Source organism: Argiope bruennichi, chromosome X2 (assembly GCF_947563725.1).
Source record: "Argiope bruennichi chromosome X2, qqArgBrue1.1, whole genome shotgun sequence".
NCBI lineage: Eukaryota > Metazoa > Arthropoda > Arachnida > Araneae > Araneidae > Argiope > Argiope bruennichi.
Window position 1 is genome coordinate 9172803 of NC_079163.1, and position 16089 is coordinate 9188891.

The 16089-nt window shown below is 31.0% G+C and overlaps 1 protein-coding gene across 1 annotated transcript in view; it reads left to right on the plus strand.

Moving 5' to 3' along the window:
* The window catches only part of LOC129960227 (transient receptor potential-gamma protein-like), a 333943-nt gene that overhangs the window by 262747 nt on the left and 55107 nt on the right, over nt 1-16089 (plus strand). The window contains exons 6-8 of the mRNA XM_056073478.1: nt 5792-5962; nt 14170-14404; nt 14613-14765. Coding sequence (XP_055929453.1) covers nt 5792-5962; nt 14170-14404; nt 14613-14765 — 559 coding nt within the window. The remainder of the gene's footprint in view (nt 1-5791; nt 5963-14169; nt 14405-14612; nt 14766-16089) is intronic.

Sequence of the window (16089 nt, forward strand, 5' to 3'; positions counted from 1 at the left end):
AAATTCTAAGTGCTTTCTTTTTTCATGCTTGATATTTGAAAAATATTTTAAGAGCTCACACGCTACATTTTAAGTTCGTGCATAGGGCTGAAATTTTTGAACGTTCATGCAAAGTAGGAGATTTTCTGTTCTTCAAATATATGCAGTACTTCAATGAATAGTATAGTATGCAGTACTTCAATGATAGACTATAGGGCAAGATATTGATTCTCTTTTAGTATCAAAGTTAATATACTTTAATACAGGAAAGATAATACTATCTTTGTAGAAAAAATAAGAAATAATTTATCGAAAATAAGAGAAAGCGAGCACAATTTAGCTGGCTAATGCGCCGATCACGTCACGTCATCGAGTAGTAGATTTTGTAGTGAAATAACCAAGTGGATATGAAGTCGGTGGAAGTTAATGAATAATGACATTAGTGAAATGGAAACGATTAATTGTAATAGCATAGCAACAAACTCAAAGTGTGAAATGTTTCCGTCCGCATCAAAGAGGTTGACATTCATTGACCTTGCTTACTTCAACCAGACACTATTCACTTCGTTCACTTGCTTACTTCAACCAGACACTATTCACTTCGTTCACTTGCTTACTTCAACCAGACACTATTCACTTCGTTCACTTGCTTTACTTAGACACTATTCAGATATTTATTTGAAAAATTGAATGGAAGGACGACGTGATTAGCGTCACTCTCTGGGAAATTCGGCCAACAACTACCTGAGTGTAAGATAATAGCTGTAATCAGTTTCAAAGCAATTGAGTAATGTGAAGTCAACATAAATAAAACTGACCTTAGTAAATACTAACAATATCATTTTCAAAATAATTTAGACAGGTCGATGACGACTCAGATCTCTTTGTAGGGAATCTTGGACATATTAGTTACATCCAATGGCTGTCATGTGCAAACAGGGTCTTACGGTTGTTCATTTTCCATACAAGTTCTACAAACGAACTAAATATAGTTGTAAATAATATTTGATGAAATATACTTTTGTTTGGTACTAAATATATATCAATCCGTGAAATAAGGTTCTAAATATATTTTAAAGATTATTCAAGCAACAAAATATTAACCAGATGGCATTAAAAAAATGGTCTATTCTCAGATTGAGAGAATCGCATTCTTTTGTCATCTAGAAAGTATATTATTAGCTTAGATAGTGTGTGAGATATAACACATATGAAAGGCTACAAGCAAGCAAACAAGAACCCGAAATCCGAAGTATGAAGGAAGGTTTAAGCTTTCCTCAAGACATTTTGCTGCCATGACAACACTTGGCTCATAGATTGGATAAAATGCAAATTATCGCATGTTCCAATGAAAAGAGGGTATTTCTTTTATCTTGCATGATGAAACTCTGATTATGATGCTTTAAATTTTCCATGCCATGCCCGAGTTGTCGCAGAAGGCTTCAAACTAATCACAGACTCTGGAAAAAAGGAAAGGGAATCTGGACAAGGGAATTGAAATGGATTCAACTGAATCCATAATGCCAAAATTTGATAAAGAAAGTTCTCTAAATTATTATAATTATGCACCCTAATTAGTTGGATAGGATGTATGTGAGTGAAACATGAATTCTAACTCCTTCTTCCTTCACAGAAAAAAAATTGCAATCGATGAAGAGCTTCAAAATGATTTACTCTAATCAAAATAGCATGTATAAAATCACTGTCATTAACGAATTATCCAGAATGAGGGCTTTTTATGATTGAAAATATCATTGTACATCTGTTTGTGAAACGACATAAAGTTAAATTTTTCGCCTAAATTTTAAAAATTTAAACCTCTTCGATGTACTCAAAAAGCAATGCATCATTTTTAAATATAATTTTTCTGATCTCAGGCTACTAAAATTTTGGTATTTAAATGCTATTGAGAATCAAAAATCATAGCTTGTATAATGAATTATAGCAAACAGGTAAATTTTGGTGTTTGTCATTTTTTACTCCTTTTTATTCAGGTTTTCTGAGGACCTTTTGCCCGAACTGAAGATTTAGGATATAATCTTTTCCTTTTGTTTTTCTGTTCATGATTTTGTTAATTTTCAATCACGAAAAATTAGCACTCTAAAAATCCATTTTTCTTCCCTATTGCAAATACCTTTTCATTTTATTTTGTTTCCTTATATTGTGAACTGTAGGAAGCTTTGAGCAAATTATATTACAGGAGTTATTCCATAAAAATTATATATTTTCGTGTTTTTGTATTTTCTACAGTTTTTTTTCATAACTCATGGTTTCTGATTGCATAGCAAAAATTATGGAAGTTCACGTTCTTATTAAATTCCTTGGTGGAGAAATCGCAGAAAAAATTTTTAGGAGACAAAAATTAAAATTATTTTAGGGAGACGTTTTCATTTAAATGGACAACATTTATAAATTATTAAATATTTTGTTTTGTAACAGTGAATCATCAATATATTATTCTGATTTTCAATTATTATTTTCGAATAAAATATTTTTGTTGTCATTTAAACAGCTAGTTCTAAGTTATTATAACACTTTGGAAATAAGACGAGAAAAGCCAAGCTAATTTTAAAATCCAAACCGTATTTTCATTGAGGTGCGATTTTCTTGCATTAAAACTGCGAAACTAATGTGTACAAATCTATTCTTAATTGTGATAATCACTTCGTAATTATTCTTGTTAGTTAATATCGCAATTTCTTCTGTTACATTCACTACTTTGGTAGATAGCATCAAAATAAATGTTGTGGAAGCATCTATATTTTACCTCAGGTTCGGAATCAGTTCTTGATCTGTCCTCCTCAGGTGCGACTATTTTGTGAAATTTGTCTGTATGTTATGTAAACACTTTATTTCTTAATTTTGATTTGGCGAGAGGAAATTAAAAACCAAGCAAAGCCTATTTCAAGTGCTTTTGATTTGATAAGAGAAAATAAAAGTTCATTTTCTCATCAGTAAATAATTGTAACTATTTTTGTCTTGGCTCTCTGATAAAATATAATTTTTCACATATATATTCTTACCCGTTATGAAATGCTGATTATTTTCTTTTTCTATTTAAACCGCAACATTACTTAATATTTTCAAATGAATAACGCATTATTTGTACAGAATAAAAGTAGAGTATTTGCAAGTTGTTAGCTCAAACACACGTTGATACATTATTTTATGTCACCAGTTTTTGCTGCTTTTAAGTTATAATTTTTATTTTAAAATAGATTCGTCCGCTTTATAAATGTTTGTCTTGTCTATACTTAATCATATACAAGAGTAATTGAGTGGTGTTCATTATTTTTAAATTCTCGTATATAAAATGCTAGCATAAATCGTCATGTAAAAGCAATTTTTTAAGAAGCATTTCGCGCAGCTGTCGAACACGTAGTTGACGCAAATAAAATGCTACTTAATAACACAGGCTGTGATTAAATAAAGTTCTGTATTTAAAAATTGTATTATTTTTTCCTCACAACGCCACCTTTTTACTTGGTGATCGAAATTTGAATTATTAAATTTTATTGTAGATTTCTTTTTTTCTCCATGGTTAAAATAACGTACAAACCAAGTTTCAACTACATACGACAAACATAATAGTCTTTGCATAAGTATAAATGGGGTCACTTTAATTATAACCATCTTATACACCTGATATAGTGAGACATTCCCTTAAAAAATTTTTAATAAATTATATAAGAATAAATTTTAGCTTTAATAGCATTTTAGTTTAGATAAACTTTATTTTGCATCGAATGATATTTCTAATACTTTTAGGGATTAACAAATAGATAGATAAAAATAATAGAATTTTAAGGAATTTGTTCAGCTTAAGTATATTGATCATTGACGTGTTGATCTATTAGTTGTGAGCCCAACAACGAAAATGTTTGATAGAATTTTAATTAACAGTGCGAGATATTCTATAAAAGAGCAAAGTATTAATCTAATATTTATCTAAAAGTCTGTTTACTTCAAAATATTACCAAAGTATCATTAAGTTGCTTTTAAATTCTCAGCTGTACTTTTGAATAAACTTTTTCTTTAAACATTCGCAATTCTTCTCATAAATAAAACAAGTGAGTAAAAAAAAACTTTTGATTGTATTAATAAAATGACTTTACGATATAGACTAGACCAGTTTGTACTTGCGGCAGTTTTGCTTATTATCATTATCTAATCTTACATCTAATTCGTTAGCTGTCAACAATCTATTCAGAATAAAACATTTCTAAATGTGAAATTTTAAAATACAGTGTTTAAGATTTACATAAATCCATCTATTTGAATGTGCAAATAACTTGCTTTAAAATATCAAAATTTTACAAAAAAAAAATTTCATATGCAAAAATATATTCCTGTATTTAATTATGCACAATTAGTCTTCACCCACTTCTTTTCTTTTGAAAACATGAAATTAAACTTTTGGATTGTATTTTTTGTTTTTTAAAGCATAGTATAGATTAGATAAAAATAGAATGAATAATATAGTGGCAGTCATGTCTGCAGACCTGGAATATCAGGTAAACATGTACTCATTCCTCCGCAATAAATATAATTCTAAGAATTCCATGGTTTGTTGCATGTTATTGTCTTAACCAAACGTAATTTTGTCTTATTTTTTGGAATTGTGAGTGTAAGTAAATAGCCGCTAAGATTGCAAATCAAATCAATGCCACCCTTTGTCCTATTAAAATACCATGCCATGTTCTTGTTGACGAGTTCTGCAAATAAAAAGTAACAAGTTTCTAAAACACTGTATTAGGTGGAATTCCGGTAACAGTTTCTATTTGTATCGAATTTTTTTATTATGTCTCATTCACAAATAAGAATTCAGGTGTTATTTGAGACTCGAAAATGATCACGTCCTGACGCGATGTTTACCTTCAGTCAAAATATTGGAGAACATTCTTATTCAAATTCATTTAAATTTCCATTTTGATTTCATCTAAAAAAGAATTCGATTTCAGCAAGATTCCTTTCTGTCATAAATTGCTGCTCCGCTCACTTTTCATTTCTATTCAGCTTACTGCCTGTCATCAGATGCCTACGGTAGAGAACGGTAGTTTACTTTATTCCTAAGCTAAAACTCAAGGTCACTTTTATTTGGTAAAGTTGAAATCCTTAGCTAAAATTAGATTATTCGGTAAGAAATTCATTGCTTTTATTAAATCTTACGTTTGAAAAAAATAATGAATAAAATGGCATAAAGAATCTTGATTTCCATTTTTTAAATATCATGTGAAAATAATAATATGCTTGAAATTCTGAAAATAAATTTAATGGACAGGTACTTAAATTGATAATTGTTGATTCCTAATTCTCTCTCTCTCTCTCTCTCTCTTATTTATCTTACTTTCAAATTTCACTATGACCTTTATTCTGACCTTACTTCTGTTTTATAGTAAATCTATGACAATTCAAAAAGCGATTATGTAAGCAAAGTTCTTTTGAAAATTATTTTTCTTAAACTCAAAAATAATACTTTAGATACAATTTTTATTCAGTAACATGTAGGTGTTATGGTTTTCTATGAATGTAAAAAATCGCTAGCATTTAAAATCAGTTAGCTTTTGAAGATTTCTTTGCGTAACTAATAATTTATCTCGAAACAAAATAACTAATAATCTCAAAAAACAGGAGCTCTGACATAGAAAAAATTTTAAAAAAATAAGATTTTGGCCTAAATTAGAGAAAAATACGCTTAACCGACTAAGTTGCAAATAAAATGGAGGAATGGGTGTGTTTTTTCTGCTTTATATGTATATTGTATTGTCAGTCTATGGCATTTACAAAGGTGAGTGATCGTCTTCCCTTTCAGGAGCTTCGACGGCAATGTCAGAACTTCGCAACGGCCCTTCTGGACCACACACGCAGTTCATACGAACTGGAGGCAATGCTCAACTACGACCCGACGGGACCGGCTTTCGAGCATGGAGACCGCATGCATCTCAGCCGACTCAAGCTCGCTATCAAGTACAAGCAAAAGAAAGTAGGTCTAGAATCTTATTTGCTTTTTTCCATTTCATATTTTATTCCACTTAAAAGTGGTCCTCTAGATCTACAACCTGCAAAAGAGGTTTGATAATATGAATTTATCTCGATTTTTTTTTATTTGATTTGCTAAATTGACGACTTTTTTGAAAAAGCTACTGTTAAAATATTACATTCATAAACTATTATCTCCTTGTATATTCATCGATTACAATGCATTTCTTCTTATTTGGGTGTTTTAGTTCTATACATATCCACCGACATTTCTTTTAATTTGTGAAACATATTAACATATTGTGAAACATTATTACAGCACACGAATTTCATGAAGAGGCATTCGTATATAAAAGTATCCTGCATTTTTTGAATGCTATATGTACACTAGTCAAAGTGTACCAATTTAAAAGATTCCTTTTTGGTCTTCAAATGGAATTCCTTGCTTTCTTAGTTGAATTGCTGTTTTCCGTCTTGCAATTCATTTTGTTATCTTCCAAGTATAATATGATGGCATATCGACACAAAGCACAGTCTTGTAAGTGGATCACTTTGACAAATTTGGAAAAATGCAGTTAAAGTAGTATTCACAAGTGGATCACTGTTTACATTCCTCAAAGTTTCTCTTGTAAAATATGCTTGTCGGTCATTTTCTAAATGCATTGTCAATTGAACAATTGTTGGTTCTCGATCATGAATTGAGTCTTGTATCATAACTTTATACTCATCGGATGGCACTCGATCTAGGGCTGTTTTAAATGCATGAACCAATTTAGTTGTTTTTATGAAAAATACTTTACAGATCTTCAATAATTACAGTCTCAATCCACTTATATTATCGGAACCTTGATTTACTTCCGATTGTTCGTCGTTAATAAAATACGCTTGTAAAAACGTCTGAAATTTGTTTGGCAAGGGAACAATAATCCCATTTCATGATTCATTTAATAGAAAACACAGGCATGAATTGATATTCATTACTGCTCATAGAAGTAGCACCAACTGATGTTATGTGAAAAAAAGCATAGAAAATACATTCTCAAACTTTGTTAACTATATATTGATTCCGGAGTTTCTCCTGTCATTTAATGAAATAATTCTGTAAATTGGCACTTCCACTGGTACTAACCGAATTTCTCCAGTCATATTCACAATGTTTCTCTAATGAATTTCTTGGCACTGCAAAGTCGGCATATTTAACCATTTTCCCAATGTCAACGTCTTTGAGTTTGTTGTACTATTTAGTGGGATCATAACAGCGTTTCCCTCCTGCCAAAGTGTAATCTCTACTTTTACTTCGAACTTCCAAAATGTGCTTTTCTTTTCTTATTTGATTCATTTCTTCGTTATTCTTTGTATTTTCTTCTTTTCGATTCACTATCTGCAAGATCTCTTCTTTTGCGTTTCAATTTCCTGTTAAACATTAATTTTACTGAACAAACTAATGCACGGTTCAAGGTCTTAAGCAACTTATTTTCGCTTATTACGTTTAGAAATTTCAGCTTAATTTTATTTCACTTTGTATCCCTTTCACTTTTCCTTGATATTTTCTAATCGATTTTCAGAAGTATGCTGACACATGCATATCATCTTCGCCTATAAATGCCTTTCTGGTCTGAAGCGTTTCCCCATCACAGGATAACGAAACATTCGGGAATATTCCGTAAGATTCTGGACTTTTTTCCCCATAAGATTCTTGAACTTTCTGGGAAATTTCGGAATGGAAATTCCTTTGATGGTCCAGAATTGTCTGGAACATTCTCGAACATTCCGAGATCGGAAATTCCCTTTAAGTTCCAATACCTTTAGGAACATTCAAAAGCATTGTCGAACATCAAGGAACATTCCAGAATCTTCTGAAAAATTCTAAAATTTTCTGGAATATTCGCCAATATTCTTCTGATCTATGAAAGATTCTACAACATTCTCCAACACTCAGAAACATTCTGGTTCTTTCTAAAGCATTCTGAACAATCTCACGTCAGACACTTCCGCACTCAATTTCCAACTGTTTCACCGACTTCACAGAAAGGCATAAATTCTATGACATTTCCGAATTCAACCCTGGCAACTCCAAATTGAAAACTTCTTCATGTTTCCGGAATGAGGGTTATCACACCACCATATAACCCTCATTGGGCTGTGGGTATGGGTTGCGGAGTTATAACAACATGCATAGAACAAATCATGTTTACATTTCTTATGTATATTATGATAATAATGATTTATGATGTGAAATAGTAAATTTGTGATTACTTTTTAGTTTTATACACACTTTAATTCTAAATAGCAAGCCTTGTTTGTTTTTATTAATGGTTCTTTCTATCAATTAAAGATAATGAATTGAAAAGCAATAACTTAATATCTGAGTATTATGGCATTCTTATGGATTGCACAACCAGCCTTCGAAACATGATACGATATGAAGATATCTCCAATTCTTTAAGTAAATTTTTTAAAGCAGTAGTATGCCATTTCCATTTCTTATTTGAGTTTCGAGTTTAAGATCTAAGATTGGAAAATCTGCTATTTTCTCACTCTTTCCCATGGGCCCATAAGGTTGTAACGTTTGCGAACCAACAAGATGGATAACAAATATAACTATCAGAAATGTTTATTTGTTTTATTACTAAAAGTTTATTTTAAGAGTAAAAGTGACACGTTGAACTTTAGAATGGTAGGGTCCATTTTAAAGCATTTTAAAAAAAATCCACACAGATACAAATTCTAAAAATTAGCATAACGGAGAAAATCATCAACGCGGTTGTTCCTATTCCGTCAATCACGTGGCATGTCTTTACGCCATACCACGTGAATGGGCAGAGCATGCCGAATGCTTTTCACCATTTGGGCTCAAGATTTTAACATTTACTTCGATAAATTACTTCCTTTTTCCAACCTCTTCAGAAAACTGACGCGTTGGAAGACCAGGCTGGCTATTTATTATGGATTAGGACCCACCAATATACTGAACCACAAACAACGCTCTCTGCAATGAAGAATGACACTTTCTTAAAAAATTTCTGTAATTAATATAAAGAGCTATTTGCATCTACCCTGTTGTCTTAAAGTCACATCAAACTTAATTATCCAGATCACTGATTAAGGATTGTTCAAAAAGTACTCAAAATCTTTTGTAAAAATAAGCAAGTAAAAGGAAGTTAATATAAAAAGTACATTAAGTTATTTTCTACTGTAATTCACAAATGTATTTAATTCTGTTGGTGACAAAAATAGCTTTCTAAGAAGAGAAATGAAATTATCAGCAAATATTTCATTCATTTACAATAAATCTTTCGGCGATTCTTATTTTGGCAGTTTGCCATAATTCAAGTAACTCATTACTCACTCTCCCCTCTTTAAGTTAGAATTAATTATTCTGTTTTCTGTTGCTACATGAAAATTACCCATTATTACAAATAATTCTGAATAACAGATCTGCCTCTAGCCTTTGATAATTGATTTGTTTTTATTCGATGTCGAAAACATGCTTTTTAAAATTGTTTTGTTACATCTTATGAAAATCCTTTTATTCTCATGCATTAACAGAAACGATGAAGACAGATGGAATGCGAAAATATCGCTTAGTCTTTTTACTTTCCTATCATTTTTTTAAGTCAAATCGTTATTTTATAGTCGAATCGGAAGAAATCGTGTCTTCGTTAATTCTTAATTTTTTTTTCTTTCCTGTAGCTTAATAATAATTAAATAAAATGCTGAAGTGCTTCGAAAAATTCAAAAATCTGTAAATCTTTTCTCTTCTCACTTCTTTTTATCTTATGTCACTGCAACTTAGGAAATAAGTCCATTCTGTCGATGCCATCTTTTTATACCCGTATCTCCGGACCTAACCCCTGCAGTTCGAAACTGAAGCCTTTTTAGTAAATGAAGGATAAAGGGTTACCGTACCATATGGCTCACTTGGGTTGGGGGTGTGGGTTGCGGAGCTATAGCAACGTGCACTGATAAATCATAGCGTTCATTTATTTCCGCTTATATTTCTTTGTTTTACATTATTCATTAGCAATAACAATTTTAATTTAACGTCCATATTCTAAGCTTACTTTAATGTGTTAATTTAAATAACAATACCATCATATCTTATAAACATGAGCTGATTTGGAATAATAAAAATCATACTTGTTTTCGGCATATGAAATACACATAAAATCAGTTTACAAAAACACTACATCAAAGTGTTTCTTTGTTTGAATCATTTTTATGTTTCGTCCATATTTGCATTGCTATAACAATAATTATTCGCTACTAAACTGCAAAATTCATTGTGCAACTATATATTTTATCATATGAAATTGCATGTATAAAAATATGTATTTCTACCGAATGCATTACGGTAAACGTTGAGAAAGAGACGCATTAATTAATATTAAAGGAACGTCCATCAACATAACTTGCAATTTTTAACTCATTTATTTCAAAGTTTAAGTCAGAAATGCCTTATTCCCCGACCTTCTTAACTTTGGAATTATGAATTATATGGGGCATCTCAGTTAATTTCGCATAGTAATTGATAAGGTTAAAAGGTCTGCTCATGACGTTGAATGCTTAGACTACAAGATCGATTTCTATTTGAAGTTGTCTAGAGTGGAATTTCAGGGAAATCAAAATTAATCTTTCGACTTAAAATCTGAATTTTAATGGAATATTCATATCACTTTGAGTACTTTCACAATAAGTTCTTTATTATCAACAATGAATCAATGAATAAATGGAATAAATAATCAAAGGTCAGTTGAAAACAGAAAGATAGCCTTTTTTTAAAAAATCTTATTTTATTAAACATTAAGTTTATTAATTGAGTTGATAACTTATATTTTATTATTTCGGAGATGTTTTCTAAGACTGGACATCTTTATATATCAATATTTAAATTTTATACAATATAATAAATGAAGGAAATTTGAATTTAAATAACCTCCGGGTTGCGGGTCTCTTTGCTAATTCTTCTTTGATGTACGCTTTTGAAAAAGACTATGGATTCCAGCATGATCTAGGATTTTGAAATAAAAACTTATAAATATTTCAGTTACAGAATTGATATTTCATTTCTGTCAAAAATTTTAAAATATATCTAAATTCAACGATGCCAAATGTTATATTTTAGGATTCCTTCATACTTCTCTAACTGGTGTTTGAAATTCTTTTTTGGACTTAAGTAAATAAACCCTAGAGTCAATGTAGCCCCGAATTAGACAATATAATAAAGAAATACTTTATTAATTTTTGGTTTTATAGATAATTATCTTTTTTCTAAATGAATAAGCATTAAAAAAACAATTTAATTGGCCCTTTTAAAAATTTCTACTTTTTGAAAGTGAAAGTAAAAAAATGTACACAAAATCCAAGAATGTGCTTGGATTTTAGTAACTTTTTTTAATAATATATATCTGTTTTAAATCCTTATTCCTTAATAACTGCAGCAATCCTTTAAAGTAATCTAAACATCGTATTTAAACTTCAAAATGCCAAAATATAAAAATTAAAATCAAAGCTACTAATGAACAAGCATCTGTATTCTTTGACATGCAAAATATTTATCCTAAATTTGCTAAAAAAAAGATAAAAAATGTAAGACTTTTTTCTTGATTTGTATTGAAATATGCTATTTGATTCATTAAATTCATACACTATTATGCAAAACTTAAACATTTTTCACATTTTTCTGTATATTTGCAAAAAGAAAATTGAGTGACATGAAAATTTATACTACAGATGCTGAATATAGTATTTGAAAGATGAGCGTAATAGGAAAAAAATAGATGGGGCGCATACACTAGGAAACGAAGTAAAAAAAGGCTTTATTAACAGAGTGGAAGTGGTACAAAGAAATGTCTGAACGAGAAACAAGCTACGTCCATTTGTAAGGGATATGACCTATCCTAACTAGAATGGTTGCTCCGTATAATATTATCTCAATACAATATTATCATACTTAAAACAATATTATCTTGCAATTCTAGTAATTAAAATATTATCCTGCAATTCTAGCATCTACAATATTATCCTGCAATGGCAGGAGTACCTACTCCTCAGTGAACGCCTGTATCAGTTGTCTACTGGTGTCCGGAAAATGTAATCGTGCAGCCAGAAGTATCCCCCAAACATTCCAAACATGTTCGATGAGATTTAAATGAGAGTAAATAGCTAGCCAATCTATTCGGCGGATAGTCCTACTCTTCAGAAGCTCCTGAATTATAAGAGACTTGTGAATCGTACGTTATTGTCCATAAATACAAAGTCTAAACTTATGCACCTTGGAGAAGATGCAAGCATAGAAGAACTTCATTATAAAAATAATCTCTGACTACTAAACCTTTGTTGAAATATGATTTTTTTTTCCATTCTTCATTAGGTCTCCCCACATAAGCACGCCAGGTCTGTCCCAAATGTCTTTTGCCCTGATGTTAGTGAGATAAAAATGTGCTCTTACCTCTCCTTATCAAACGGCGTCGAGAATCGTTCGTGAGCTCCCATTGGTAAAAAGGACATGACTTCATTGAAGAGATGTCCAGACTTTGTGTTCGTTATACCATTGTAAACTGTACCCTTGCTGACCTGCTGCCATTGGTATACGGCATTCGGAACGCCATAGAGTTAGGCTATTTTTATGTAGTCGTATGACCACAGTAAAGCGAGACACTTGTTACCCTGTTACCGTACACAAGTTCTGAACAATATTATCCATTTTCTGATTTCGGTCTTTTTTCGCCAGCCCTTCAATATATCGGTCATCTGTTGCCGCAGTTTTCTTTGGCCGTCCACCACCAACTTTCTGGCAACTGTACCTGTACTTTAAAATGTTTTCTAAGCACATGGCACAACAATTTTAACTCTTCCAATTTTAAACTCTTCGGCATACTCATCAAAGTACTCTCTTCTTCCAGTTTTCCAATTATTCTACCTCGTGTAAAAGCATTCTGATGGTTTCTTGCAGCTATTTCGATTATATATTATATATTGACAAGGGTTGAAGGAAAAAAATAATCCCGTAAAATTTCTGAGATTGACAATAATTCTATCTTTTTCAGTATTTTTAGGGAAAGCAGTGATACGTCCATACATTTAGGAATTTTGCATTGCTTTCATTTTCATATTTTATTAACTATGGACAATATATACTTCTGTACTAGGATTCTCAGAAACTATATCAAGCTCGTTAGAAATTTTTTTAAAGGCAAAAAATATTCAAATAAATCAAATAGATCTAAATTAATGTAGGCCTTAAAAGATAATGATGAATCTGCATTTCGTTATTTTATTTTTTATTTACTAGATTAAGTATTGACTTGTGAATGATATCAACTAAACATCATTTTGTAGTTTAAGTTAAAAAATATTATACTTTGGCTCATTTGAAGTTGATAACATATCCTAACCAATTAACATGTAGTAAACACCATCTTGCTTTACGAATATCATTTTGAAATGATCTGAAAATGATTAGCGATCGAAAGATTTTTAGAAAATTGAAGATAAATTTATTGCAGATAGAGATAGCCTTCCCTAAACTTCCCTAGTCAAACTGTTGCGAATATACATCCAAAATACTTTTAGAAATACAGCCGAGACTCCCAATCCATTTGTGCGTGGTCGCAAAAAATAAAGTTTTCTATAAATTATAATTGTTATGACGCGTGACGTAAACCAAAAGCATCTAGAGACTTACTTCGGAACCTACATCAGCCTTTAAGCATTGTTTACAATGATTAGCAAAATTTTGCTCTTTGAGAAGCGACATTTTGATGTGAAGCACAAAATCAACTTTTAATGTTACAGAATGTTTGACTATAGAATAAACACATATTAGCTGGAATTGACTTCTAATCAAAATATTATTACTTTTGCAAATAAAATTTTTATTCATTGCTGTAAGACTCATTTCTATATGGGGTAAAAGAAGAATGAGAATGTATATCATAAAATATCATAAGGTACATATGGCTACTAGTTGCATAATATCAGAAACAATTTTCTTCCGCTCATCCTATAGAAATTCCTCCGGAACACGACTTAAAGACCTGTGCATTAGATAAGATTTATCATTTCCTTGCAGAATAATGTTTATATTTATGTACCCCAAATTCAGAACTAAATTTTGCATAGTAAAAAAATGAAATGCTCATAACTTTGTTGTTGTTTTTTAAGTTGATTGTAGAGTACTTTCATGGCCTTGTTTTTATCCTTTTGCAGTTTTGTGCTCATCCAAACGTCCAGCAACTTCTCGCTTCCATTTGGTATGAGGGCCTTCCAGGCTTCCGAAGGAAAAACATCCTCCTCCAGATGGCCGAGATCGCCAGAATAGGCCTCATGTTCCCTGTCTTCTGTACGGCCTATATCATTGCCCCAAAGTCATACCTAGGCCGCACGTTAAGAAAGCCTTTCATCAAGTTCATCTGTCACTCAGCGTCATATGTTACATTTCTTTGTAAGAAATATTTGATCTTCATTCATTTTATTATAATTACATTATTATAGTCCTTACTTAGTTAAGATAGATGAATGCTACCTATACCAGCCTACATCAGATAACATAATCATAGATGAATGCTATTTTTAACATTAAAAAAATTGTTGTAAAATAAAATAAATCCTGGTTTATGAATATGATTAAAGCAAAATTTTGTACATTTCAGTTCTTTTGATCTTGGCATCCCAGCGAATTGAAACTGTAGTCGTAGAATGGTTTGGAACCGATGAAATGCGTGCTAGATTGCATAGTGATGTCACTACCAAGCGCGGAGCACCTCCAAGTGTTGTTGAGTTGATTATTCTAACTTGGGTAATGGGTATGTTTCTTGTTTGTATTTTCTTAATAGATTCAGTTTAATTATTAGCAGATTCAGTTTAATTATTAGCATTTTCAATTACTTTACTAACTTAATTTTTAATTATAACTTATTAATATAATAACGGTAAGACTAAATTGTATGATCCAAAATATAATTAGCATTAAAATTTGAATCATGCTGTGTATATTGTCACCACATTCTTTTCCAAAAACTGCATAATCAATTCAAAATTAGTTTTAAAAAACAATTGAAGTCTGGATGTTCTAGTCTCCAATTCGAGATTGAATCATCGTAAGTTTGAAAACCATTCCACAAAATTCGCCTGTTGCGGACCAAACGCAAATCATATCTGCCCTCGTGGATCAAGAGTATGCTCATCAGTACAGTACTGAATTTTCAGAAGTAGAGTGTATTTTTCTGCGCAAACCAATCTAATTTCTCAATATCTGTGTCAATAAACTTGTTCATATCCACAAAAAACGAGCTCTATAGAGTTTGTTTGCTGATTTGCATGTTGTTGAATTAGATTACCTTTCCCAGAGTCCTGACTCAGTCCCATAGAATTCTTGTAGAATGAATTGGAAAGTGGAATCCGAGATTCACCACTACAATACACATCGGTGACAGAGCTTACTATGTTTCTTTTATGAGAATGGCATAGAATTCCTGCAGAAACATTCCAAAAATTAGTAGATAATTTTCCTCATAGAGTAGTAATCGTCATTGCAGTAAAATATTACCCAACATAGTATTAAATAATTGACCCATCTGTAAGATAAAGCATAAAAGTGTCTTCAAACTTTATTTATATGTAATTATATATTTTAATTATATTATATGATAGTCGTCTAAAGCGACCAGCCGGTTCGCCGGGAATATTGGTTATATTTCATTTCAGTTAATCCCAAAAGATATGACTTCATGTCCATGATTCCTTAAATTATCAGATCTTAAAGACGCGTTATTGTCTCTCATTTATTATATTCATTGTGTACATGGATCATTCCAATGGGGACCAGTTCCATTACAACATAGCGCTATTAAAAATGTAAATATACGGTTATCCATCATTTCGGTTTTTCGGTATTGTAATTTTACTTTTCTATTCTCCTTGTAAACTACACAAATTTAAACACTATTCTTTTTTAGCTTTCAACAATGGAAAAAAAATCAAGCGATGAGGTATTTGATGAAACAAGGAAAACATTTTAAATTTCAGAGCAAAATTGTAATCTATTGTTCGAAATTTGGCAAAAAGTTATTTTTAAAAAATTACCAAAATTCATAAAAAAAATTTCAATTATTAAATAGGTATCATTAA